General features: G+C 50.4%; 1 protein-coding gene across 1 annotated transcript in view; it reads left to right on the plus strand.

Annotated features, from left to right (window-relative positions):
• The window catches only part of Ltbp2 (latent transforming growth factor beta binding protein 2), an 88916-nt gene that overhangs the window by 23987 nt on the left and 37008 nt on the right, over nt 1–27921 (plus strand). The window contains exons 4-8 of the mRNA XM_052739290.1: nt 15709–15899; nt 16851–17021; nt 17464–17670; nt 18360–18646; nt 19258–19360. Of these exons, the coding sequence (XP_052595250.1) occupies nt 15709–15899; nt 16851–17021; nt 17464–17670; nt 18360–18646; nt 19258–19360 (959 nt within the window). The remainder of the gene's footprint in view (nt 1–15708; nt 15900–16850; nt 17022–17463; nt 17671–18359; nt 18647–19257; nt 19361–27921) is intronic.

Raw genomic sequence — 27921 nt, forward strand, 5'->3', positions numbered from 1 at the left:
CACCACCACCACCACCACCACCACCACACCACCACCACCACCATCAAGACTCACTGTACCCCCACTGTTGACTGTCCTTGTGATTCCTGCATGAAAGTCTCCAGCTTAGTGTTAGGTAGGGAGTAGATGTTGTACACATGTTGTTTAATCACTTGTGCCCTTGGAGTATAAATGAGGACAAGTTAGGCAACTCCTGGGAGCAAAGAGTAGAGAGGGTCCCCAGAGTTCCTTGCACTTTAATAGTGGGTCTAGATTTCCGGCTAAGGTGGGGGATTTCAGGCTAAGATTAGGAGGACTAGGGTTGTGGTTAGGGTGATGTTATTTCAGTGTAACGGTAGTGTGCTGGTTACAGTGAGCTTGGCATTATGCCTTCAGTGTGGTGTCAGGATAAGGGTTGACCCTTAGGGTTGTGGTAATGCAGAATTTAGACTGTGGGTCTTTCGAATGTAGTATGGTTGTTGTTTTAATCTAACCTCCGTTGGAGTCTTAATGAGGAAGCTGGGGTGCTTTATGGCTTCCACCTAACCCAAAACTGGGGACGAGAAGGCACAGGGGTTGAGAGTGCGGCTCCTAAGTCAGACAGACCACAGTTTCGTATGGTTCTGCTCGCCAGCTGTGGGATGTGGTAGGCATTTTTTCCGCTTCTCTGAGGCTCATGCTTGACCGCACGGAGCTATGGGTTGAATGATGACAGACCCAGGAGAAAGTGCTGTGTCACACAGTTCAGGGTGCAGCACTCCACAGTGAGGAGTGTTTCTTGTTTGGATCCGGAGTTCCCGCGGAGGGCGGAGGGAGCTCTGTGTGTACGGTTTAATAAAGGGTCTGTTTAACAAGGTGGGGGTGGGGGAGGGGAAAATGGGAGGGCGTGGAACTGGGTAGCCAAGTCAAGTCTCCTTTTAAGGGACAGAGAAGCAGTTGCTAGGACCCAGAGTAGCACAGCTGCAGGGCGAGGCTGCCTCAGGGGCCAGCCTACAGTGCTTGTGAGAGGATGGGACCTCCGTTCACTTCCCTCCTCTGATCGCTTCCCGGAATTCCCCAGTGGGTAGCACACAGAGTGAGGAAGCCTCCCAGGGCCTAGTGTGACCTGGGAGGGATGTCAGGGGGCCACCCAGGCAGGTAGAAGAGCCTCGAACACACGGAGCCGCCTCACAGTGTCCTGTGGGCAGGCTGTTCAGCCTCTCCACAGTGAGGACACGGAGGGCAACCCGCGTTAACTCGAAACGCACTTGCACTTGGTGGACTTAAGGCCTCGAGGATTTTCATTTGGAAGGAAGAGGCTAAGGATCAAAGAGGCAAGAGGAGAGGAAAGGTGGGCAAAGCCCTGGGGGAGCACGTCTGTGTGTGTGTGTGTGTGTGTGTGTGTGACCATGGCCTGGGTGGAGAGCGGCAGGGGGTTGGTGCCTCCATAGTCCTGGTGGTTTTCCCAGGCTCCAAGACTTCTCCTTTGGAGCTCAAGGCTTTCACATCTATATCAGGTTTCACCCCTTGCCAGGCATGTGGAGGAAGTTTCTGATTTATGGGCCCAGTAGTTTTTCCAGCTACTCAATCTGTAAATCTGCCATCAGTTAGTTCACTGGGCACTGCCAGAAAAACCAGTGAGCGCTTCCCAGGTGAAAATTGCTTCAGCAAAGTCCAGTGGTGTTAGAATAACAGAGAAAGAGAGGGGAAAAAAAGATTCTAAAATATATACTTATTTCTATGTGTGGCATTCACGGGGTCAGTACTCTTTCCCATCTGATGCACACGTGTACACACACACACACACACACACACACACACACACACACACATATGTGAACTCCACCCCCAGGGAGTGCCTAAGGGAGAGACCTAAGCCGAACCGGGTAATTTCTTCGAAATGGATAAGAAAGAGAGAATGAGAGGTATGCGAACCCAGGACTCTTGCCTTCAAGACCTAGAGGGATGTCCTCTAGGTGTGTGTGTGTGTCCACCTGTCTGTCTGCTGATGACACTGACGATGGTTAAATGACTCCCAGTAATGAACTGTGAAAATGCATAGTTCCCCTGTGAGCCACAGAGCTGTGGTTTTGTGTTTCTGATTCATGGTGGAAGTGAATAGCTGCAGCAGGCATTTGGTGGCGGCTTTTCTTCTTCTCATTTCTCCTAAAAAAATATTTGTGAAAGGTCTAAAATTCAAGGAAGTTGAGTGCTTCTTGAAGGGAAAAAAATCCCCGAGCCTTGCAAAACAAAGATTATAAATCAAAACCTCTGGAGCTCCCAGCCGATTGCCCACACAGAGCACTCACCCTGGCGCCTCAGCTCTGACCACTGCCTCCCTTGTCCACCCATGTGTGCCGGGTTACATCAGAGCTACTTGTAGGAATCTGGATCCGAGTCACCAGTGAGGCTGCACCCTTCCAGGGCCCCTTCCTTGGAGAAAGATGGCTATGCCTTTTGCAGTCTGAGATGCGACAAAAAAAATCAGTGCTAATATTTTTTCCCTCTTTGTAATCTCATGGATAGATGCCTTGTAGATCCTAGCAGCTATTAAATCAAGAATGTTCGCGTTTCACTCAATAGCATCTGTGGCTTCTCCCTTCTATATTTTTGTGTATGTGTGTGTCTGGGGGTACATGTATACATATGTGCTTATATTTGTAGAAACCAGAGGACAACCTTGACTGTCACATCTCAGGAGCTGTCCTCCTTGTTTTCTGAGACAGCGTCTTTCACTGGGACACAGGGCTTACCCATTTGACCAGGCTGGCTGCCCAGTCAGCCCCAGTGACCTTCCTGTCTGTCTCTGCACCCTCAGTATTGGGATTACAAGTGCACAGCACCTTACCTGGCTTTTTCTTACATGGGATCTGAGGATCTCACACTTGTGTGGTGAGCATTTTACTGACGGAGACATCTCCCTGTCCTTATGGCTTCTCTTTGGCACATAGGCGTTGCCAGCACACACCGTTATACTCCATGGCCAGGATTAAGTAAAACAAGGGTCATTTAAACACAAACACTGTGACACCATGATGGGAAACCCGGCGACTGAAACAGCTACTAAATGGCTTACTGGAAGGTAGCATATAGAGTGTGTATACACTGCACAGAAGGACAACTCACATTCTGGCAAAGTACAGAAGAGGTGATGAAAGGTTCATGGGATTTAAAACTTAGGCGCTATTTCTGGAATTTACCACTTAATATTTCCAGACTATGGTTGATCTTTGTAGTTGCAGTCGGCAATCAATGAAACTGCAGAAATCAAAACCGCCTTAAGGGACAACTACTGTGTTTGATCAAAATGGAGTCTGGAGGGAGAATTGTGCCTCTCAGAGAGGACCATGGCTCACCTCGGCCACCCAGGCTGGGACAGCAGACAGCCAGAGGAGGAAATGCTCTCAGACGGAGCTCATTACAGCCTGACCTCAGCTCATCTGGTTTCCTGTCCCGGGATCCGAGAGCAGTGACCTTCCTACAGCGTAAGCAGATGGCCTGTGCCGGCAGCCCAGGGAGGCCCAGGCCTTGAGCAGGTCTCCAGCAACACGGCTGCCCACACCTTTGATCCTTGAGTTCAGCATTCCCACTTGCCTGCCCTGTGACAACCCATCTTACGAGAGAGTTGCTCCCACAGCTCCCACCGTCTCATCTCCCAAAAGACAGTCCAAACTAAACAAGCTCCGGTGTGAACCCACTTTCTGTTCACCCCCCTGCCATGCATTCTGTGTGTCCTGAGTGGATTTTTCAGGCCAGTTGCAGGAGAGGATGCTCAAAAGGGGGCTGAGCTTTGAACAGACACGGGCAGGGTTTTGTCCAGGGACAGCCTGCTTGCCTGCTTGTCTTCTGTCCTTCCCTTCATCCTCCTGTCTTTCCGCCTTGTCTTTCTTTCTTCCTTTTCAGTAACAAGAGTGTTGGGATGGCTTGGCCTCGTGCCTCGCTTCTAAGAAGTTCCTGGCAATCTGGAAGAGCCGCCAGTGGGAAGGAGAAGGGAGGGGGCATCCCCGGGCAGTGTGGACAACAGGAGCAGCTAAGGGACCTATCTTCTTATTAGTTCCTGGGGTGTGGGGGGGGGTTGGCACAACACCTCTTCAAGGCTTCTCTTTTACGCTGAGTTCTATAAGATGAGGTCCAGACCAGGTCTTCTATACCTCAGATGCAAAGTAGATTCACACAGCATTATACATCAGTATATACCTGTCTCTGTTTCTCATTGGCTGTGTGACCTTAGACAACTTGCCTAACTTCCCTATAAACTAGGCAGGAGATCAGTGTCCTGACTTTAATGATGATTAAATGAATTAACATATGGGAAATGCTCAGCACAGCCTGGCAGAGCCCAGAAGGAGGCCACTTTTTTTTTTTTCTAGTAGAGGACAGTCTTCTAGCTAGCTCTGCGCATGATTCCTCCCGTTTCCCCTTGACCAGAGAGTCCTTGTTCCCCACGGAACATCACCACCTGACCGGTCTGCATCTGTCCCTCGGTGGTCACTCTTTTCCCTGCCCTTCCCACTCCCTATTCCAGCTCACATTCCACAGCTCTGGGAAGCTCCAGCCTCAGGACCACATCTGCTTAGGAGGCCTGGGGCACTTGGGTTGGACAGCGTACTCAGCCATGCGTTCCCTGACCCCTGGGACATCCTGCTTTCCTTCTCTTGGCATCTTCTGACAGCCTCACGTGCGGGACCTTGTCGCTGGGCCACTGTGCGTTGATGTTGGTGTGGTTCCCTGCCTCAAAAGTAACAGGATGAACAGGGCTAAAGTCTAGCCCGTCTTCTGGTCGCCATACCCTGGTGCTGTGCTGCATCCTCCTGAGGGAAGTGAGGAGCTTCAGTTGTGGCAACAGGTTTACTAGGTCCCCTGCCTCCTGCCTCCCTGTCTCTGTAGGCCAGGTGCCCTTCCCACAGTGCCCAATGGGATTGTGCCCTTTCAAGGACATCATAAGCACACCTTGGCCAGGTTGAATTATGAATTCATGAGATCTCGGTTCCCTATGAGCTGACAAGTCTTCCAGATGACACAAGGCCCTGACTGGGAAACAAGGCCTTTCCAGGGATGGATGGATGGATGGCTCCAGTGGAGAGACAACTAGGGGAACCATGAAGAAGTTTGAAGTTCAATGTCATCAATATTTGGGGGCAGCAGCTGGGTCCCCAGTTATGTGTTGAGTCTGCATAAGATATAGAGGATAAGATTCAGTCCCTACTCTCCTGTGTCCCTGGCTCAGCTCCAGGGTGGTCCTGCTGGGCCCAGAAAGAGGCTGAAAGCTCTTGGAGAAGAATGGAATGCCCATTGCCTGAAAAGTTTGTCACTTGGGCACTCTGGGTAGAAAATGAAGGGCATTTCCTGGGCACTGGACAGTCCCTCGGGCTACTTTTTCCTCCCACCTCTGCCCCGAGGCACCCCAAGGGTAAGCCTGGTTTCCAGGCAGCAGAAGAGTAAAGATGGTCAGCCTGCTGAGGGCATGACCTACAAGATAGACTGCTTGCCTTAAAAATGCTCTGCCGTCGGCGGAGGAGAGGGATAAGGATCTTCAGCATTTGGAGCCCCCCTGAAACTGAGGCAACACCTGCTTCAGGGCTGTCCTTGGGGTAGGGATGTGACCTCAGCCAGGGGTTAGGGGTCCCCTTCCCCAACATCCCACAGGACACACAGACCTTCTCCCTCCCTTTGGTACTTACGGGCCTTTCTGGAAATGCTGTGTTCTCCCCCAGCTGCTGGGGAGGAAGGAGGGGCTCTGGCCAGGAAGGACTCCTCCCCATGGGGCACCTCTAACCCAAATCTTGGCCGGGGCATCCTCTGGGGTCGGTGAGCCAGACCTACAGTCCTCTCAGACCTGGGCGTGGCCATGGGAAGAACTAGAGGCCCAGAGCCTCAGGGCAGGGAGTGTGACTCACAGGCAGCCAAGCTGGGCTGAGAAGGGCTGACCAGTGAGGCCGAAGGCTTGGATGAATGGATACATCATGCAGCAACCGGAGTGACCTTGAGACACCTGGGGGACACCTAGGGAGGGTGGGCTCTCAGCCTTTCAGGATAGGCGACAGAAATGACTGCCTCAGTGTACACCACGCAACAGCAGGGGTTGGTTCCCACCTAGGAACTGCCCACTGAGAAAACCGCCCCTGAGTGTCTATCTAGGTTCCTGGAGGCATGGCAAGGCTCCCTCTGACCCTGGTGTGGGTGTGAGGCTTGCCTGGCCAGCCAGGAGGGGACAGGACGGTGATCTGCCAGACTTCCCCTTGGGGCCTTTCGTGGGCCCAGATCCTCCGGAAGCCAGAGTCACTGGGCAGGATCCAGGACATGTTAACTTGCAAGGAACTGGGCCTGCAGTCATGAAGCAGAAGAACATTGTAACCACCTCCTTTCTGCTGCTTTCTCCTTGTCCCCTTCTCTGGCTGTCACCTTCCGGCCACGTGCATAGCCTCTTCCCCTGATTTGCCTCAAAGCTAGGCCATGTTCCCTGCCCACCTCCCTTTTTTTATTCTGGAGCCGAGGACCGAACCCAAGGCCTTGCATTTGCTAAGCAAGCGCTCTGCCACTGAGCTAAATCCCCAACCCCAATGGATTCTTGTTTTTTTTTTGGTTTTTTGAGACAGGGTTTCTCTGTGTAGCTTTGCGCCTGTCCTGGATCTCACTCTGTAGACCAGGCTGTCCTCGAACTCACAGAGATCCGCCTGGCTCTGCCTCCCGAGTGCTGGGATCAAAGGCGTGCGCCACCACCGCCTGGCTCTTCCTTTTCTTATTCTCTCCTCACTCTTACGTTTCTCAACCTGTGTAGGTATCAGAGCACGTGGGAGTCTCAAGGAATACCATGAGCCATCGATACAGTTAATCTCATGATTGGAATTAGCTGGAAACAGTTTTCTTAGTAGAAACTAAGATGATCGCCTGTGTGTCTGTGGAAAAAAACCAACAACAACCAAACCCTCACACCAAAAAAACAGAAAGCCCAAACCCACCCAGCTATAGGCACACACACACACGCACACGCCATGGAAAGAGTGAACTGGACTAGTGAGTGAAGTGTGATGATCTGTTGCTACATTTTTCCGTTAACATTAGTTTATTGCTTGTTCATTTGTTCAGTCGTGTACTAGCAAACAAGTAGAAACAGGCGCCAAAGGCTGGAGGATTTTCGGAATGCAACTTAAAGCTGAGACCGTGCTGTTCATTAGCAGATGTTCCCCCTTACGGTGGGAGGTGTTAGCAGAGTTGGGCCTGAGCTCAGCAAGGGCCCCTGGTCGACATTCTCTCCCCTGGCGAGATCAGCTCCCCCTGCACACACACCCTCCCCCCACACACTTCCACTGTGGCTGCAGCACTGACCGGTCTGAGTCTGGCCTCTTGGGTTTCTGCCTTGAGATTGAGCTTGAGGCACTAAACACATATCACGTGGCGAGCGGAGCCCTGCTACCCTTTTCTCTTGGGTTGCAATCTGGGTTCCTAGTCTGTAACCCCAGCATCTGAGAGCTGGAGACTGGAGAGTCCTAAGTTCAAGATCATCCTCAGCAGCACAACAAATCCAAGGGCAGCCTAGGACACGTGAGTCTCGGCTTCCAAAAACAGGTCAACAGAAGGAATCTGAGCCCCAACATTTCCATCCCAGACCCCCCGTAGCCCACACCGCAGCCGAAGCCTTCTATCTGGCCTCCTTCCCTCCCTTCTCTTCTACTACCAATAGAGCCTAGAGACTAATGTTGGCTCCTGCTCAGCCTCCTCACCTTTGCTGGGTGCTGGTCACTTTGCCCAGCTTCCAGTGGATCTGAGAGGGAAAGATGTTTGTCATCCTAGGGACCCAGTACCCAACCAGTAATAGGCGTGTATAAGTGCTTCTTAAAAAAAAAAGATTTACTTGATGTGTGTGTGTGTGTGTGTGTGTGTGTGTGTGTGTGTGTGTGTGTGTACATGTATCCAGGTGCCCAAAGAGGCCAGAAGAGTGTGTGGGGTTCCCTAGAGCTAGACTTACAGGTGACAATGAGTCACCTGATATGAATGTTAGGACAGGGCTTGAGTCCTCTGGAAGAGCAGCATGTGTGACTTTTGACCACTGAACCATCTCTCCAGCCCCATAAGTGCTTCCTGGGGGCCTATAGGAGGGTGTAAGAGGCCCAAGAATATGAATCCAAACCTGTTCTTTATTTCTCAAAACTTCAGTGTCCTCATCTGTAAAATGGTAATAATTAACAAAGGAGAGGGAATTTAGGATGAAGTGGTTTAGTAACCTGGCTTCTGTGCATCACGAATCCTGCAACCTTCTGCAGGTCGAAGACCTTCCATACATTCTAGTTTGTTTGTTTTCAATCACAAAGTAGGGAGCATGTGCATAAATTGGGGACCAGGTTATAGAGAGGCCTACATGAGAGGATGCACATGATGTGTATTACTGATACAGAGCCCTGCACAGAGTGAAGTGTTCATTAAACCTTCATGGGGGGCCGGAGAGATGGCTCAGGGGTTAAGAACACTGGCTGCTCTTCCAGAGGACCTAGGTTCAATTCCCAGTACCCACATAGCAGCTCACAATTGTCTGTAACTCCAGTTCCAGGGGATCTGACACCTTCACACCAATGCACATAAAAAATTAAAAAAAAAAAAAAAAAAAAAGCATTCCTACCAGGTAACCTGAGTTCCCACTTCCTGCCCCTCCCTCATAAGCAGCCACTATTATTAATTTCCCAGGGTTTCCTTCTAAGGCTGCTTTATAAATATGCACAACATGCATCTGTATTTTCAGTAATTTTTTTAACAACTTTACATCCCCCCCCTACACCAGGAGTCAGCAAACTTCTTCCATAAAAGGCCACATGGTAAATATTTTCAGCTTCCTGTGACATATGGCTTCTGCAACCACTCAACTGGGCTGCTGAAGAGCAAAACCAGCCACAGACAGTGTGAGTGGCCGTGCTCCAGGGAGGCTTTATTTATGGAGACTTACATTTGAATTTTATATCATTTTCTCATGTCAAGAAACAGCCTTTTAACTATTTTTCCAGCCGTTTAAAAATGTAAAGACCATTGTCAGGACACAGCTTGTATAAAAACAGCCAGGAGGTGGGATTTGGGCCGTTGTGTTTCCACATTTCAATATGTCTTAGAGAGTGTTCCTTCCTGATATGAAAGAGCTGTTAAGACACCTGGCTCCATCCTGCGGCCATCTCTAGTTTAACTGCTCCTCTACTGGAGGTCACTCAATTACTTCTATTCCGTACAAAATATTTTGCTAATTCAAAACAGTGCTGCTCTGAAGAGCCTTATATTTGCATCATTTTGGACATGAACGCATGTTTTGGGACAGATCCTTTAGAGGTGAAGTGCTACAAGGAGAGAGGGGAGAAGAGCGGGACAGTAAAGACAGCCAGCCAGGGACAGGAGTCCCCAGGAAACCAAGCTTTGGGTTGATCGAGGATGGAGCGTTCACAATTGTTCTACCTTGAGAGAAGGGGGCTGTGGCCTCCCGTTGGGGGCAGCGATCAGCTGTGTAGTCATGGTGAGGAGACCCTCTCAGGTAGTTCCCGTTGGCCAAAAATGGGACTCGGAAGTCACAGGTTTAAGGGATTGGCCACCACCCTTGCCTTTAAGGGGAAGCAGCGGGCTCCGTAGGGTCAGGAGGGCAGCAGCATCGCCAACACAGGTTTACCGGCAGACCAGTCTCAGAGGTGGACCATCAGGCCCAAAGCCTTGCTGCCCTGTGCCAAGAGCCGGCATGGTCCGGTCGCTCTCTGAGGTCTCTCTCAGCTCCGCTCCTGCCAGCGACAGCTGAGAGAGCCTGCTTTTGCAGTCTCAACAACACGTATGTCATTAAACTTTGGGAGCTTTGCTAGTCTGGTGGATTAAAGCATGCTGTCTCAGGGTAATTTTTCATTTGTACATCTCCTGAGCAGCAAGGCCGAGCACTTGGGACTTCCTCCTCTGAGCTTTTTATTCTTCCCTTTTGTGGATTTTCTTTCAGAGCCTGTCCTCTCTTTAGATACTGTGATAATTTCTCTTTTGTCTGTGACATGATTGCACACACACACACACACACACACACACACACACACACACACACACACCCCACTTGCTCATCTGTTGTTTCACTTTTTTTTTAAGGTGGTTTGGGCCAAGCAGAGGTTTTTGATCACAGTTATTTGAGTGAGCGAGTGATGAATGGTGTTAAACACTTAGCATGATGCCCGTCACCCGCCGGGTACTAAATGGCCATCGCTTCCTTTTCCCCGGTCCTCTCCGTTCTGTGCTCACTAAAGATGAGTCCCACCTCCGTGCATTTCTTACATTATTTTTCCTAATCAGGAACTCAAGGCAGGAACCTGGGGGCGGGAACTGAAGCAGAGTCCATGGGGAACGCTGCTTACTGGCTTGCTCTCTATGGCTTACTCAGCCCACCGCCTTATACAACCTGGGACCCCAGGGGTGGCACCATCTACAGTGAGCCAGGCCCTCCCACACCAACCATTAATCAAGAAAATACCCCCACAGACTTGCCTACAGGCCAGTCTGATGGAGGCTTCCTCTCAATGGAGGTTTCCTCTTCCCAGATGACTCTAGCTTGTGTAAGGTTGACAGAAAGCCAACCGGCAACATCCATCGTCATATTTTGTTCTTTTTAGCCCCTCCTTTGCCCTTCTCACCATGGCTGCCCTTCAGTCTCTCCTGCTTCCTTGTATTACCGTGTGTTTCCACCCTCCCTCTTCCTTTCCTCTCACACTCTTTCCATGTTCACGACGCATCTCCAGATCCCACACCCCCATCCATCCTCTCCGCACAAGTTCGGATGTCACTCTCCGACCTCTGAGGCTTTCTGGAGTCTCTCTACTAGGTAAGGTCTTTTTTTTTTTTTTTTTTTTTTGCATCTGAAGCCCTGCGACTCTGTTATCCTCACAGTCCGTCTTGGGTTCTAGACATTTCCACACGTTTACCACACCTTTGCTGAGCCTTGATTGCCTTATTTATGAAATAGAGTTTCTGGAAAGAGTAAGGATTTGGTTTTATTAAAAATAAATATACTGCCTGATGTATAAAGCATTGTCTAAGAATTCAATATATATGTGTATATATATATATATACATAAAAAGTTTAAAAGTGTAGTTACACATACACAGAACTCTCATGCCCACTGTTTACAGTTCCTTCCAGACCAGTAGGAAGGAGAATTTTTTTTGAGGCTTACTGTATAGCCTTGGCTTAAAACTCACAGAGACCCACTGCCTCTGCCCCCCAAATTCTGGGATTCAAGGTGTGCACTATCATGCCCAACGAGAGCTTATCCTCACTGGAAGTATAGTACCCATGTTATTCTTCAACTTACTGTCCTCATTCTAAAGTAGCAAGGATAGGGTGTGGTACTTAAAGCACCTGGCTCAGTGCTGGGTACTTAGCAACAGCACCCAGAGCTATTCTGCATACCATGTGTTGATATTTAAATGTTTTCCTTTTAGCATCAAAGACCCTTTTCAAATAAAACAGTACAGGAGCCCTAAGTACTGCTATGTATGTAAACTAGACAGAGTAGTGCTTCCAGAGGAGAGTGAATGTGGATGGGGTGGACATGGAACGTAGCAGCTTATGCCTGTGCTCTCCCTGCTGAACTGGGGCTTCCTTGTTTACTTTGCTGTAAGCCTCAGTCAGCCGACCTTTTGGATTTTTGTCATTTAACTCTCCCTGTCACATCAGTGGATGACAATGGATTGGGTTCAGAAGAGGTCCCTGATCGTTTAAAAAAAAAATGTGTTAGAAGAGATTAGACACTTGGCCCTTTATGTGTAAGGATGCTTGGTCTTTTTTCTTCTTCCTTTTAAGTGGAGAAGAATTTTAAATGTGACTGGGTCACATTTCCTCACTGGGGTGGGGCTGAGGGTGGGGTGCTATTCAGTCCAAACGGTAGCTAACTCTTCTGTCCCTTTGAAAATTCTGTCATGCTTTTCCTCTTATGAACGCTCACTTGTATTAGTAAGGTAATTGCATGGACTCCCTATTCTCTCGGTCCTCTCCACAGCCCCGTGAAGTAGGTATTTCTAACTCTGCTGCTGCTGCTGCTGGGCTCAGAGGAGCTAAGCAATATGCTCAAAGGCTACACTGGTCCTTCTGTTCCAAACCTGTCCTTTCTCCTCTAAGCATCCAGGTCCTCTCTAAGACTAGGGGAGTCCAGCTTGCTTGCCCAGTGTTCTGCTCTGAGAAGTAATTCAACTGGCCCTGAAGATCTTTGAAGCGTCTAGTGATGCACCAGCTTGCACACAGCTCTCTTGGGCAGTCTCTCTCAGAAGCACTGGAAGGATTTTGCTTTTGATGTATCAGATTGTGCTGACCTTCTCCTGAGAGGAGTGGGCCTGAGGTTTGGGTCTCAATTCCAGACCATTATCACTCTTAGAACTTCCTCATGGCTAACAGGACCTCTCCTACTCCAACCCCCAAACTCTGGAAGCAGGAAGAGAATTTGCTGCTGAAGGTTCTAAAAAGAGCAGCATTGAGGTTCCCAGGAGCCAAGGTCTTTGCCATAGGGCCTGGGGCAGGGCCTGGGATAGATGAGGTAACCAGGATCTGATAGTGTCCAAGTCTAGCTTCTATCAGCAGAGTGCTCATGGCTTGAGCACATGGAACCGACCGCTCTGGAGTAAGAGGGAGCAAGGGTCCCAGACCATATCCTATTAGGGCATGGGATCCAATGGGGAGAAATGGGATAGGACCTGACAAGTGCAGATCACCCCTCAGTCCAGGCTGACTTCAACTGGGGTCTGGGCTGACACAGAACACGGGCTCTGGAGTCAGGGTGGTCTATCTGGAATCCCAGTGTGTTGGTTTAGCTGTTTTATAATGTTGGGTGAGTCTTTGGCCCCTCTCAGCTTCCATGTTCACATGTCCTCACACCCACCATGGTCCAGATGTTGTTCTGTATACAGTGGCTCTCATACCACTGTCAGAATGCTAGAGTATTTACAGTAGAGGCCGTCCAATAACAAACATGTGGAAGATCTGTTCAAGTTTATGAGATAAACAATTCAAAGGGTTGTCAAAGAACAAGCAATAAATATATGCACAAACAAAATTTCAACCTCAGAAGTATCTATGAAGGGAGGGTTGGAGAAATGGCTCAGCTGTTAAAAGCACATGCTGTTCTTACAGAGAACCCAAGATCAGTTCCCAGCACCCACAGGCATCTCACAATCCCCTATAACTTTAGCTCCAGGGGATATGATGCCTCTGGCCTCAGCAGGCACCTGTACTCACATGGATATACCCACACATAGCCACACACATATACACACAAAAATAAATTTTTTTTGCTCTGATTGTTTTTTTGTCTTTTGTTTTTCAAGACAGGGTTTCTCTGTGTAGCCCTGGCCATCCTAGAAATAGTTTTGTAGACCAGGCTGGCCTTGAACTCACAGAGATCCGCCTGCCTCTGCCTCCCGAGTGCTGGGATTAAATGCATGTGCCACCACGGCCTGCACAAAAATAATTTCTTAAATTAAAAATTTAAAAAGGAGAGAAAAGCAACACTGACATGTCATTATTATGCTTATTCAATTAATGTGTTACAAAACTTAAAAATAAGGCGGGAAGTAGCAGACCGCACATGCCTGTAATCCCAGCTCTGAAAAGGAAAAATACAATTATGAGGCTAGCCTGAGCTACATAGCAGACTCTCAATAATGATGATGGCAACAACAATTATTACTATTATAGGCTACTCTAGTGAGTGTGTGCTCTGTGTGGTACATTTATGCACTTTATTCAGTTTTAAACCTGCTTTTAAATTTTAACTGATACAAAAAAAACCTATAAAAATTATATCTCTGAATGGGGTTCCATGTAATGTTTGATACATGTATGGACTGTGACACTTGCATGTTTTGATGTGACCCCTTCAGAAAACAATACACCAAAATATATTACAGCTGAGGATGTTTGCAATCTTGGATACCGTCTTGGTAGCCTGAGGAATTGAGTTCATCCTAATGTCATAACTGTCTTCAAAATGCTTATTATTAAAAGCTTTCCAAACACATAAAGTACAATGGCTAAATAAAAGTAGTTATTAAAAACTGAGTGCTGGGGAAATGGTTCAGTTGCTGAAGGGCTTACTACACAATCGAGAGAAGCTGAGTTCAATCGTGGGGGGAAAACAAAAGCCAGGTATGGGCTCACACACCTGTAGTTCCAGCCCTGGGGAAGTGGAGACAGGAGATCCCTGTCTCAATCACCACCACCATCACCACCATCATCATCATCATCACCATCACCATCATCATCATCACCATCATCATCATCATCATCACCATCTGCACACGTGAGTTTGCTCTGTGTGGTTCATTGGCTTCCTGACCACCCATGCTAGCCCAACTGGCGAGCTCTAGGTTCAGTGAGAGAACTTATCTCCAAAAATAAGTTGGAAAGTAATTGAGGAAGACGCCCAGTGTCAAACTCTGACCTCCACACACATTTGCACACGTGTGCATACGCACCTTCACACAACTATGCACACACATAAACACACACACACACACACAAAAATCAAACATATAGAAAGAAACAATTAAATGGAGCAATTAACCCCCCCAAAGGAATATTTTTTGTAAAATTTACGTTTATTTTATTTGTTTGTTTGTGGGGGCGCATGGTGTGCACGTGCAGCTCAAAGGACAACTTGCAGCAGCCTGTTCCCCACCGCGTGTGGCCCAGGGATCGAACTTAGGTGGTCAGGCTTGGTGGCAAGTGCCTTTGCCCACTGAGCCATCTCGTCAACCCTAAAGGAATATTTTAACAGGAGAAAATATATCACACGTGTGGGACTCTCCACAGTGAAAAACAACCATCTAAAAATGCAACAGGAGTATGTCTCTGAGTTGTGATTCAGATCAACAGCCATAGGGCATGGGAAATGATAAATCTGGGGGGAAGTGTGTAATTGCATGGAGTAGAGCATGATGTTAAGTAAAAAATTTTTAAATTGTATCTACAGCTGATGATACTCTTATAAAATCATATATGTGAGCAAAGGTCGAAAAATAGGTGAAAGTATCTGCTGTGTTGGGATGGGAGATGATGGACTCTTTTTTTCTCTTTGAACATGGCCGTTGCATTATTTTTATATTAATTAACTGGGAGATAGATCTTAGACTCTGCCCCTGAATGATCTGTACATATTTATTTGTTGTTCGCCCATTTCACATGATTTACATAGAGGCTTATATGGAGAAGTGGCCGGGCCAGGTGTGGTGAGGCAAACCTGTAATCCCGGCACTGGGAAAGCTGAGGCAGGAGGACAATGAATTTGAGGCCAGCCTGGACCAAGCTTCAAAATAAAAAAAAATTTAAATGGAGTTGGGGATGTAGCGGTGATAGAGTGCTTGCCTAGCATGCACACATTCCTGGGAATAGCAGGGTTTGGGCACAGACCATGGTTTCAGTGCTGGGCTGGCCCATGAGTGGGCTCTCCAAGACTCCCAGAATGCCAGAACTACACAGGAAAGTCTGATGCTTCATGTTGTAGTCAGAGGTCCTGAGGCCCAGAGAGGCTGGGTTTCGTAAATATTCCAATAGGGGTAGGCCCTCCCCCTTAGAAGACGGGCCACCCTTGGTCCTTTTATCTGGGCACATAACATCTAGAGTCAGCCATGTCTGGGTGGGGAGACGGCACCTTAATGGAGCGCATTCTTCTAGGGCAAGTGCTGGGTTGAGGGCAGCTAGCTGATGGAGGGCCGAGAGATGCCGTTCTTGGGATGCAAACCCCCAGGCCATGGTCATCTCCACAGGACCCTGAATGGCCTCAGCCAGACCCGCCCCTTACAGCAGCACACAGGGCTGTCCAGGACCGTTCGGCGTTACCCGGCCGCTGGTGCCAATGGCCAGCTGACTTCCAACGCCTTGCCTTCGGGACCAGGACTTGAGCTGAGAGATGGCACCCAGCCAGCATCACATGTGAACCACCTCTCACCCCCTTGGGGTAAGGTTGCATCTGAACCTAGGAGAGCAGAGAGGATCTAAATCCGACCCATCCTTGCCCTACCTCTGCTTCCGCCCCCACCCTCAGAGGACAGAGCTGTCACCTTGTCCTTCACTGTTTCAGCCAGCCAACAAACAGTATTGGTGCACTCGCTTTGTGCCAAGTTCCAGAGTGTCAAACTAATCCATCTGGACCCTAGCGACTTTGACGGCAGTCTGCCGTCTCCTGCTCTGTCATCTCTGGTCTGCCTTTGCTTCCTCCATGTCCAGCTGGGGCCTCAATTCCCTGACTCATGCCCTTCCACATTACCCTTTCTGCAAACTCCAACCCTGGACCCATGCAGCCAGCTGCTGCTTCTAGGAAACCCCCAGCGTTTCCGGACACCTGTCACCACACATACCGCCATTGCCTGCCGCCCTCGCTTCCTCCTTGGTGTTTTCCTGACTTCGCCACACCCTGCTAAATGAAGCTGGTAACCAGATCCCTCCCCCCACAAACCTGATTCTCGCCATTCCTCAGGCCTTATCTTCCTCTATTTCCCCTGGGAACCACCAACCCCCTCTGCCAGCCGGAACTGTGTTCTACTCTCTGCCCTTGTGCTCAAAGCCTAAGTCTGCACTCTTTGGCTGTGTGATGAAGGGCGCCCTGGATATGGCTCTGCCTCAGTCCAACGGTAAAATGAAATATTCTGTTAGATAGTTGAGAATTGCCAGTGCAGTTTTGAATGGCTCCTCTCGCGGCAGCACATATCAGTGTGCACGAAGCATGAGCCTAAGGGGGCCTATCTGGGCACTTCTTGAAAACATTGCCCTACCTTGACCACAGACCTGGTGTCCAGGTCTTAGCAGGTGCTGTGAGATGTACCTCTCGTCCTAAGGGCCTTTTGCACCAGGCTCTGGAGATCAAGGTTATGCTTTGGCTCTATCCAGGACCCAAGCCCTCTCTCTGCAGGGCTGAACCTCACGGAGAAAATCAAGAAGATCAAGGTCGTCTTCACCCCTACCATCTGCAAGCAGACCTGTGCCCGTGGTCGCTGTGCCAACAGCTGCGAGAAGGGTGACACCACCACCCTGTACAGCCAGGGTGGCCATGGGCATGACCCCAAGTCTGGCTTCCGTATCTGTGAGTCCCCTTCCCACAGACGGTCTTGGCGTGGGGGGGGGGGGGGAGCTGCCTCTCAGGGACGCCTTGGCATGCAGTCTCCTGTCCTCTAGTTCTGTCAGTAGTTATGTATCACAGCCGGGAGTGAATCTGATCCCGGCTCTGTCCCAGCCGGGCTGTGTGACTCCAGGCAAGTCACACAACCTCTCTGAGTCCTTGACAGAGAAGAAGCACGCCCCTGCCTGTGCTCTAGGTTATCGTGGTGGGCAGGAGAGACATGAGGAGGCTTCTCTGAAAAGCAAGTTATGTGCTTGTCTTCACTCCAAGGGCTTCGAGGGAAGGCCTTGCATTTCAAGGGGCTCCACATCCTCCAAGCCCCTCCCCCCAAATTTGGTGTCTCACCTCGCTGCTTGCTTGTCACCAACTGGAGGTCAGCGGCCAATCACTCGGAGTGTTGTTGTAGATTTCTGCCAGATCCCCTGCCTGAATGGAGGGCGCTGCATTGGCCGGGATGAGTGCTGGTGTCCAGCCAACTCCACAGGGAAGTTCTGCCATCTGCCTGTCCCACAGCCAGACAGGGAGCCTCCAGGGAGAGGTCCCCACCACAGAGCCCTGCTGGAAGGGCCCTTGAAGCAATCCACCTTCATGCTGCCTCTCTCCAACCAGCTCGGTGAGTGCCAGCGATGTGGGGCAGCCAGCCTGCAAGGTTCACCGGGTAGGGTGTGCCATTGCTGTGCCAGGCCGGGACAGGTCTCCATGCCATTCCCTATGCTTCTGCCTCCCATCGGAGTTCCTCCGTGTGTGTGTGTGTGTGTGTGTGTGTGTGTGTGTGTGTGTGTGTGTGCCCTTCACCTGTGCTGGGGAAGACAATGCAGCTTATGGAGCCCCCAGCACCCCACCCCCCAGCCTGGGCAATAGGGAGGGAATGGGTGGGGGGAGAATTCAGCGTGCATTTCATTTCCCCGCCTTCTGTTAATAGGTGACAAATTAGAGGTATAAATATACAGAATTCTATAGGAGTTGGGATGGCTGGGTGGTGGGATGACCCTCGGGTGTCCCTTGACTGTGGCTTGCATGTGGTTCAATGGTACTCAGGGCTTCACACCGTCACAGAGGAGGTAGAATCAGAAAGAACTTTGCAGCTTTCAATGCAGAGCGTGCCATGGAAAAGTTACCACTTCTTCCTGTCTGGGGGTTCGGGGTGGGGGGGGGCATTGTTCTGGTCCCACATAACAGGCAAAGAAATGGAAGGAGGCATTTGGAGAGACACACAGTCTGGAGCCCGCCTGACCTAGGGTGGTGGGCACTCTTCATAGGGCAGAAGCCCTTCTTGGCTCTGACCCCAGCCCTTCCGCCTAGCCTCTGTGAACCCCTCGTTGGTGAAGGTGCATATTCACCACCCGCCTGAGGCCTCTGTGCAGATCCACCAGGTGGCCCGGGTCCGGGGTGAGGTGGATCCCGTGCTGGATGAGAACAGTGTGGAGACCAGAGCTTCTCATCGGCCCCCTGGCAGCCCAAGCCACAGCCACTGGGCCGGTAACAGCATACCTGCTCAGGCTGGAGAGGCCCCTCGGCCACCACCCCCAGTGCTGTCCAGGCGGCAGGGACTTCTGGGCCGGTGTTACCTGAGCACAGTGAATGGACAGGTAAGAGAACAAAGCTCCTGTCTCAGCTCTTCAGGTGTCTAGGACGGCTATGGCATCCCTAGTCTGTAGTTCTCTCTCTCTCTTCCTTGTTCCATCTCCCACATGGGCAAATCCACAGCACAAAGGTCCCTGAGTGGGTTGGAGATGCAGTTCAGTTGGTAGGATGCTTGCTTCATATGCAGAAGGCCCCCGGTTTGATACCTAGCACCACATAAACCAGGCATCGTGGCACACTCCTGTAATCCCAGCACTGAGGAGTTAGAGGCAGAAGGATCAAAAACTTAAAGTAATCCTTGGCTACACAGTGAATTCAAGGCCAGCCTGAGCTACAGAGACTCTGTCTAAAAAGGGGAGGGATGCTGAATGTGGAGAGGCCGGGTCTTCTCCCTGAGCTGCGTATAGTGCCTGTCAGTGCCAGGCACACGGAAGGGGACCACGGAAGTCCCCCTGTAGAAGAGCCCTCACTAGTACCTGCTGTCTAAGACAACCTAGAGTCTGGACTCAGAAAAATACTGGCTTTCTGGGAGTTGAGCCTAGGACCCTTGGTGCATGGACGGCAGGTGTCACAGATGTCTATGGTCTTTCTCCCCCCCCCCCCCCGCCCCCCGCAGTGTGCGAACCCCCTGGTGGATCTGACTTCTCAGGAGGACTGCTGTGGCAGTGTGGGGACCTTCTGGGGGGTGGCCTCATGTGCTCCATGCCCACCCAGACCAGGTGAGTACCGGTGTCAAGATGGAGGGCTATGGGAGTACGGGGGAAGCGCTCCATCCCTATCCCTCACCACCAAGGGTTCCCAAGGCCCGGCAATATTTCCAGATGTGTCGCAAGGAGCCAGCTCAGCCCCTCCGCCCAGCACCTAGGTCTCCGCTCAACCATATAGTCTGTGTGGGGATCCCACTTTTGCAGTAGATTATAGGGGTGCCAGCCAGTGATGGACCCCTTCCATCTTCTCACATACACCTGTGCCTAGGCCCCAGGACCCTAGAATGTCTCCCTCCTTTCTCTGAGAGCCTTGGGCCTCCTTCTCCCCTCCTGGACCAAAGGTGAGTGCCTGTCTGAAAATGCCCTCAACCTCGGGGTGTGAGAGCCCCGGTTCCTTGCCGCCTTTTGGATGACTGGGTAAATCTCAACACACATTCGTTCATTCATTTGTTCACTCAGCAGATATTGGCTGGATGCCTCTTACATGCCAGGTCCTGAGGATTCAGTGAGCAAAAACCCACTTACACTGCTCCCAGAGGTCTTATTCCGATGTCTGGGAGGGGTGACCAGGTGCCTGTGCCTGAGTATGGCTTCTGCCTACTCAGTCTGTCTCCCTGTTGTCATCCCCTCCCCCCCCCGCCCGCCCCCAGGCCTCATTCCTGGGCCTGGACCTGGCACGTATTCTTCTTGCCTGTCAGCAGTCAGCCCTGTGAGCTGGTTCTGTGGGGGGCCTGGAGCACAGCCCAAAGGTGGGAGGAGCGGGGTTGTTCCCAGCACCAGACTCAACAGTACAAGCCGTGACTACATTTTCCACACTAAAAGTAAGTGCAGATGGTTCCACAGTGCGGTGTGTTTCTGTGAAACAGCAAAGGGTTGTACTCGGCTCAGAGGCTTTCCCATCCAACACGTGTCAGGAGACAGTCGTCTCTGCTGTACCTCCTTACCACTCGCTGCCTTGGCCCCCGCTCTTGTGAAGTTTGGCACCGGAGGGGAATAGTGTCAGCCCGAGGGGGTGGCTATGGTTAGTACGTGAGAGGGACCACATGGCACCTGTTAGGGATGACCCTCCGTATCTCCAATTCTGTAACTGCAGAGTCAACCAATCTCAGGTCAAAAATATTTGCAAGGCAGGCAGGGCCAGTGAGATGGCTTTGCACCTGCCCCTAAACCTTACAACCTGAGTCCATGTGGGACCCACGTGGTGGAAGAGCTGACTTCATGCATTGTCCCCTGACCGCCACGTGCCCTGTGTGATACTCGCACACTCACACACATACACGTGCCCACACACAAAAATAAATAAAAATGTAGTTAATTTAAAAAAAAAATTTGAAGGACAATTCAAGTTCCAAAAAGTAAAACTTGAATTTGCTTTTCACAGAACTTGATGCTGAAACCACACAAAATGAAGTAGTTGCTAGGTGATCGTGCGCTCCTATGGCTCCCTCCTGCTTCCCCAGTCTGGGATCCTGTGTCGACAGCAGTCACATGAGCCTTGTTCACCTAACCCCTAACACCTGGTTTACTGTACAGTTAGGGCTCTACACACAGACCTTTTTCTTGTCAGAATCCCTAAAAACTATATAGTGCTAATTTGCACATAATTTACATATGCTTAAAATATTATAATCAATTTAGAAGTGACTCAAAGTTGTATGAGAGGATGTACATAGGTTATATACTATGCCATTTTGTGTTAGAGACTGGAGTAGCCACAGGTTTTGTTAGCTGTGGGGGTTCTGGAGTCAATCTCTCATGGATACTGAGGGGAGGCTGTGTATTGAAGATGATGGTGGTGATGATGATGATGTCTCCTCAGGAAAGGGAGAAGGGACACACTGACCTTGGGAAAAACATATCAGTCTACTCGGGGACTTTGCAAAAAGCTAGGGACATTTTGTGTGCATATGCCACTTTTCTTGTGTTCCCTCCTCAAGCCAATTCTTGGGACTTCTTTGGTGTAGTCCACGAGTATTATCACTAATGAAGACACATTTGGTGTGAACGCTCTGAGTGGACCATGGCGAATGGGGTAGAAGCAATGCCTCCCGTCTCCAAGCTGGTAGCCCCATGGGCTGTCGGTTGGCTTTAGAAGTAGCCTAGTGTAGCATCTGGACCAGTGCTGTGTGCTGTGGGGACAGACAGTGCCACTGGGCTACTGGTGAGTCCTGGGGCACTTTTGTTCACATTAGGAAAGAGGGTCCTTCCCTATGACCAGAGCCATCTTCATGAATATGCAGATCTACAGTGTGGGTGACACCATTAGATTCGGTGCTTTTCCACTGTATACAACTTGCCTGTCTCTACATTGAGGGGTCAGGAGCACCGGCTGAAACTGTGAATCAGGGACAGCTTCTTAGAGGAGGTGACACACAGGATGATGACTAGGGCGGACAGTCAAAGGGGTGGGGAAGAATTTAGCGGTCCTAGGGAATTGTATTTGTAGGTGAGACCAAGAAGGGAACATGGTTCCCGGAGTGAGGCATGCAGGGATTCTAAGTGCATTGTATAGGCTGGCTCCTGCACACAGGTCATTGGGCTTGGCAGCAAGCATCTACTGTTGAGCCTCTGGGTCCCAGACATCTACTGGTTATGGGATTTAAGCAGGAGCATAGGACCCTGCTTGTTCAGGGTGCAGAGATGCAGGCTGTAGGGATTGCTGTGGTCAGTGAGAGATCCTTGGCTTGCTCCTCTTAGCAGGGGCCGGTGTGCACAGTGACTGTAACACCAGTTCTAAAGGACATCCTTACTTGGAAGGTGGGAATGAGTGAGAAGACCAACATTTGCACTTTGGGGACTGTTTGCCTGCCTACCTACCCCACTCAGGGTCTGGGCTGTGTGCCAGTCTTGTAAGATTAACTCAATGGTTGACCAAGGACCTGGATCCTGGTAGAGCTGGCCATCTTTGACCATTCAGGACCTGGACCTCAGCCACAGTGGGCATGGGAGAAGATCTTTGGATCGGTTGTACTACATGTATGTGACAGTGCAAAACACAGACTGAACCTCCATAGGCACACTCAAAACTCAGCTCTTTCTCGACATCTCTCAGGTGGTGCCCCAACCTTCTCCCTCCCCCCCCCACCAAGTGCTTGGCACAGCTCAGCGAGCTGGGCAGCAGGGTACAGACCCTGGAATGGCAAGCATTCCGGCATACTGAGCAAGAAATAACAAAGACCAGGGCAACATAAACATTTCAAACACACGACAGTACAGCCGAGCACCTTACGGAGGAAGGGGCAAGCAAGGCATTCAGGAACCTTGTTTGTGTTGACGATTGGCCAAGACATCTAGGGCCACACCTTACCCCAGGGCTCGCAGGGGTGTTTCTTTAAGTGGCTTGACAAACAAGCTACTGTGCAAGCATCGTCGTCGAGGACAAAAGACGCGGCTGAGTGAGTTTGGGGGGATGCTTGGCAGGAAAAGCAGAACTTCTGGATTCTAGAGCATTCTCATCCTCGGTGCCTTTCCTTTTCTCTCTCCTCTGATAAAATGGGACTGTGTCCCCTAGGGAAAGCTTTGTCTTCCCCGGCGGCGGCATCAAGTCACGATGTCAGCGAGAGGATGGACAGCCGGGGACCCACGGGACTCCATGGCTTCCCCCCCAGGTCACATCGGTCTTTCGAGGCTCCGTGCCTGACTGTTGAAGACAGTCACTGTAGAAAGTTGCTCTTTCTAACATACCAAAGGACTGCCTTGAATTCTCAGTCCCAACCACACAGACGATTCCCTTTTCTTCCCGTTCCTCAAGGAGATGGCTCTAAGATTCGGTCTAGACCTACTGCGAACCCTCCTCTCTCCTCCCTCTGAGTGAGTGATACAGCATGTCCCCCAGTGACCTCTGGGATTTAGCCTGATCCCTGCCTTCCTGACCCCTTGGGAGTCAGTAAAAAGTCCCAGCCCAGAGTCTCTTCAGTGTCCTGCCAGCGTCTGGGAACACACCGCTTTCGAGAGTCGCTTTGATTGAGGCCATATTTTTGAGTTTCCATCTAAGACAGACATCTGGGTTAACTGGAAAGTTGGCAGCTGCCTCATCAGGCTTGGCACTGGCTGTGTCAACCCCAAGGCCCCTTTGCTGGAACGGGTGGGGCTGGCACTTGGCTCCAGACCGGCCGTGGTGGGCTCCAGCTGTTTGCCACGAGAATGTCTTTCCATCTGCCTGGCCTGGCATGAGTTTACCTCAGGACCCAGGCCCCCTCCCTGGTTCTCCAGGGGCTGCAGACTCTGTCCCTCTGTCCTTCCAGAAAGACAGCATCACGTGAATGCCTGCCACTTGCTGAACTGTCGCTGTACCTACATTGCCTCATTTAATTTGCATCAGCACAAACTGGGGATCTTGAAGCCCATTTAACAGATGGGGAAACGCAGCCCCAAGGAGGCTGAAGAACTCCTCGAAGACTGCAGGGTGAGGACAAATAAAGCTAGCACTCAAAGCACAGTGTGTCTGAACCTCAGATGGCCCAGATCTGGACCTGCTTGCGAGAGACACAGCCTAGGGCACTAGACTGGGAGGCATCCTGGGAGTCTGCACGCCAGCCTCGTATTTCATGAGTGACTTGTACATGAAGGATCATGTCCATCCAAACTGGCAGGCAGGCAGGTTGGCAGCGTGTAACCCAGGCCTAAGTGTTAATGGAGGTATGCTCAAATAATTGCCCTATATAGAAGGAGGGAGGCTGTTTCCGAGGGATCCTAAGGAGAAAAAAAGTAAGAGGGTAGATGTTTCTGGAAAGCAGAGCTCAACTTGAAACTGAGAAAAGGGTGCAACTTACCAGAGACTGCAAATGCCCAGCAATAAAACGCCCTGTGTCTGGAGGTACCAAGATCCTTCCTGCAAGAGGTATACCTGTCAAGAACAAGTGTTTTGGAGGTGGAGAAGCAGCTTGACTTGAGAGAATGAGGGCCTATGTGCGTGGTTAAGATTTATTGATAGTTCATAGGATGAAAGCTCTGTCCCATAAGAAGTGTTATGGGAGTAGTCTGTGATGTCAGGCCTGGGGAAAGTTGGGTCTGTGAGGGTTTGTGGAGATTTGGGGCAGAGAGCCTTAGGGCAAGTCCCAGCAGCAATGAGAGTATTGTCACCATCACCCCTGGCAACTGTTTCTTTAGAGATCTAGAAGGCCTTCGTATTGCAGTGAATCCTGATGATGCTTCCAGGTGTCACGGAATACCATATCCAATATTCAGAAGGACCTGGGGCCTAGGTCTGTCTTTTTCTGACTCCTACTTCTGGTGCTCTGAAATTCACTGTCTGTAGGTGGATTTCTGGAGCTCTGACTTGGGCATTTAAAAGCCAGAGGACCTCAGCTTGGGGAACAACTGTACTGGGGTAGCGTTTTTCTCTTCTCCAGAACCCGAGTTGAGACACCAGTCTCCTGTCCTAGGGAAATGGGATTTACTGAATTCCAGTCAAGCTGAGAAAGTATAATCTGTGGCTGGGTGGCGTTCTGAGAGCTTCTTCCAAAGGACTTGAAGCCTCCTGGGGATTGTGTCCCAGGCTTAGTGAGCTCCCTCCACGCTTTGAGGGGACAGGACTGTGATATGTGGCGTCTCTGACCTACTCCAGGAAGGACTGGAGCATGGGTGACTGGGTAGACTCCGTGTGAGCCAGGGTCGGCCCAGAGCCCTCTCCACCTCGCTATTTGCAGTGACATTGGCCCTCTTGCCTCTCTGAGGAAACAGATGGGGGCCATCTTTGAGGGAGATGTCCATTCTCGTTGAGGGGAGCCATGGCACTTCGTGGACAGTATGATCATTGCTAAGATGTAGTGGCTGTTGTGCTCATAGACTCATGTGCTCATTTAAAGTTTGCCACAGTTCCATGAGGAAGACTTGTCGTCTTCCATATCAGTTACTTTTCTGTCGCTGTGGTAAAACACCATGATGGAAAGCACCTTAAGGGGAAGGGAAAGAAGAAGAGAAGGAAGGATGGATGGGAGAGGGAAAGAGGGAAGGAGGAAAGGATGGAAGGAAGGAGGAAAGGAAGGAAGGAAGGAAGGAAGGAAGGAAGGAAGGAAAGAAGGAGGGAAGGAAGGAAGGAGGAAAGGAAGGAAGGAGGAAAGGAAGGAAGGAAGGGAGGGAGGGAGGGAAGGAGGGAGGGAGGGAGGGAGGGAGGAAGCAGGGTAGCCCAGGGGAAGGAAGGGGCAGGGGAGGGAAAGGGGAACTATCTCCTGGGACTGAGCCAGTTTTGAAGTTCCAGCCAACATTCACTGTTTCAGCCAAGTGAATCTTCACAGCATCCCTGCAAACTAAATTTCCGTCCCCACTTCTATAGCTGAACTACAGGCTAAAGAGAGTAAGAAATAGTCTCCAAACTGGGGTGAAGCCAGGAATGAGTTGTGCATCTGGCTGCCGTGGGCTCCCACACCACTTCTACCAGAGGAGTGAAGTTTCACTCCAGCACACCCCCCTGCCTGAGGTGCGCAAAGCTGGGGCAAGCCTCCTGCCAGTTCAGAAGCCCAAGCTTGGCCTCCCGGGCCAAACAGGAGTCTATTCTCTGGGGAAGTGATGCATCAGGCACCTTCCATATTTCCCCACTATGCGTACCTGTCATCACGGGCTGACATGGGCATAGTGTAAATAGCCCTGTGGCCAGACATGTCTTCACTGCCTCCTCCCAGCTCTGCTTGGGGAATCAGAGCCAAAATTGTCTCTGCAATTAGTTTTTTGTTTGTTTGTTTATTTTTAAGACTCCTTGGGAGTCCCAGAAGCTGAGGTATGGAATTAGCAGGGCAAGACAGACTGCAGTCATGGGTGCTCTGTTCTTTTGCCCCACCTGTTAGCAACAGGAAGCATCAGGGATTGGCAAAGGCAGTGACCAGAAATGCCCAGAGCCACACAGTCCTTTTTCTGTAGTAGAAAAGTTACCCACATCTGTCTTACCTAGTTCAGATGTTCAGAGTTCAGGTTGATCCTGACTGGGCCCTTCAGAGATATTTTGGTTTTGTCAGGTGTCAGAATACCAACTGTAAGGACACTGAAGTTCCCCATGTCCTTGGCATGTCTACTGGAGTCACATTGTGGCCACCTTCTCTGTTCATTTATTTGTATGCGTATGTGTGTTTTATCTGCTTCTAAGTCTGTGTACCACGTGCATGCAGTACCAGGGGAGGCCAGAAGAGGGTGTTGGATCCCCAGGGCTGGAGTTACAGATGGTTGTAAGCCTCCTTGTTGGTGTTGGAAATCAAACCTGGGTCTTCTGCAGGAGCACAAACGCTCTTAACCTCTGAGCCATCTCTCCAGCCACCTGCAGCTTCCTTCTCTTTCCAGATCTCTAGATCACAAATCCTCTCCTCCTCTGAGCTGTTGCTACATTCTGGACCTGGTGTGGCTCTCCACGTTTCCCTCTGATGACTCTGAGTGGTGATTCAGTATACTGTGCACTTGTCAATCATCTGATGAGCTCTTCTGACCTCCTGACCATCCTGACGTTTTTGTGGGGAAGGTCCCCGGAAATGGTGGTAGCCTTCCTTCCTGCTGGGCTGATATCTTCCTCTACCTCCCATTAGACCCCAGAGTTCTCTGTGCACAGTCCCTGAGGTTTGCCGTGGATTCATGCTTTTGTTTATCTGAAGTGGTAGATGGTGGCTCTGAATTTCAGCTCTGTAGCCGGCCTTCCGGCATTCATAATGTCAGCTCCATCCTTCCACTGGCTGGACCTTAAGCATACTTCTAGCTTCTGTCTGCTTTTATTCGCTCATCTGTGAAATGGGGGCGAGACTACTAAGCACCCCCAAGGGCTGTTATGAGGATTAAAGACATTGCTATGTAAAGCCTCTACAATAGGGCCTCGTCTGCAGCAAGTCTGTTTCGAGATTTGCTATTATTATTTGTTTCCATTTGGTCTGAATATCCAGACTGCTACAGGTACTGGGGAGGACAGATGGGGTCCCTGTCCTCACAGAGCTTATGCTCTGGGAGGGAGACAGATAAGTAGGCTAGTGGCTACAACACATGTTAAATGCTATGATCAGGGAAGACTGGTACCCTGGGGACATTCGGAAGGGACACCCGCCTCCCTCACCCTGTGAGTCACACAGTGAGGTGGCTGCTGAATTGTCACCCCAGGCCTCGTGGCCATTTGAACGTCTGCTCCTTCTCCCAAGGAGGTTGAAGCTAGTTTTTCTTTTCAGGACTGATGCCAGACTTGGTTTCACAGAAGCTGGGAACTAGCCCTTCTGGGTCATTCTGGAAGGTTGAGGAAAGGTATGGAAATGTATGGAAACACTTAGTTTGACGTGGAGGCTATTGGCCAAAATTGGGAGATCCACTGGAGACAGAGGCTGGCAGTTATTTCTCTCTAGAAGCTTGCCTCCAGGAAGCACTGTCAATCCACTGTTTCCTCTTCAACCCAGTGAGAGGAGAGTCTCCTTCCAGGGCAGGATCTCCATCCTAGAGACAGCCCACGCTTCTGTGTGACTGTACAGGGTCTCCATCATAGAGGCAGCCCTGCTTCTGTGTGCTGTACAGGGTCTCCATCGTAGAGGCAGCCCTGCTTCTGTGTGCTGTACAGGGTCTCCATTGTGGAGGCAGCCCGCGCTTCTGTGTGACTGTGGCCGGGTCCTCTCAGCATA

This window comes from Peromyscus californicus, unplaced genomic scaffold (genome assembly GCF_007827085.1).
Source record: "Peromyscus californicus insignis strain IS unplaced genomic scaffold, ASM782708v3 Scaffold_15__1_contigs__length_86483966, whole genome shotgun sequence".
Lineage (NCBI taxonomy): Eukaryota > Metazoa > Chordata > Mammalia > Rodentia > Cricetidae > Peromyscus > Peromyscus californicus.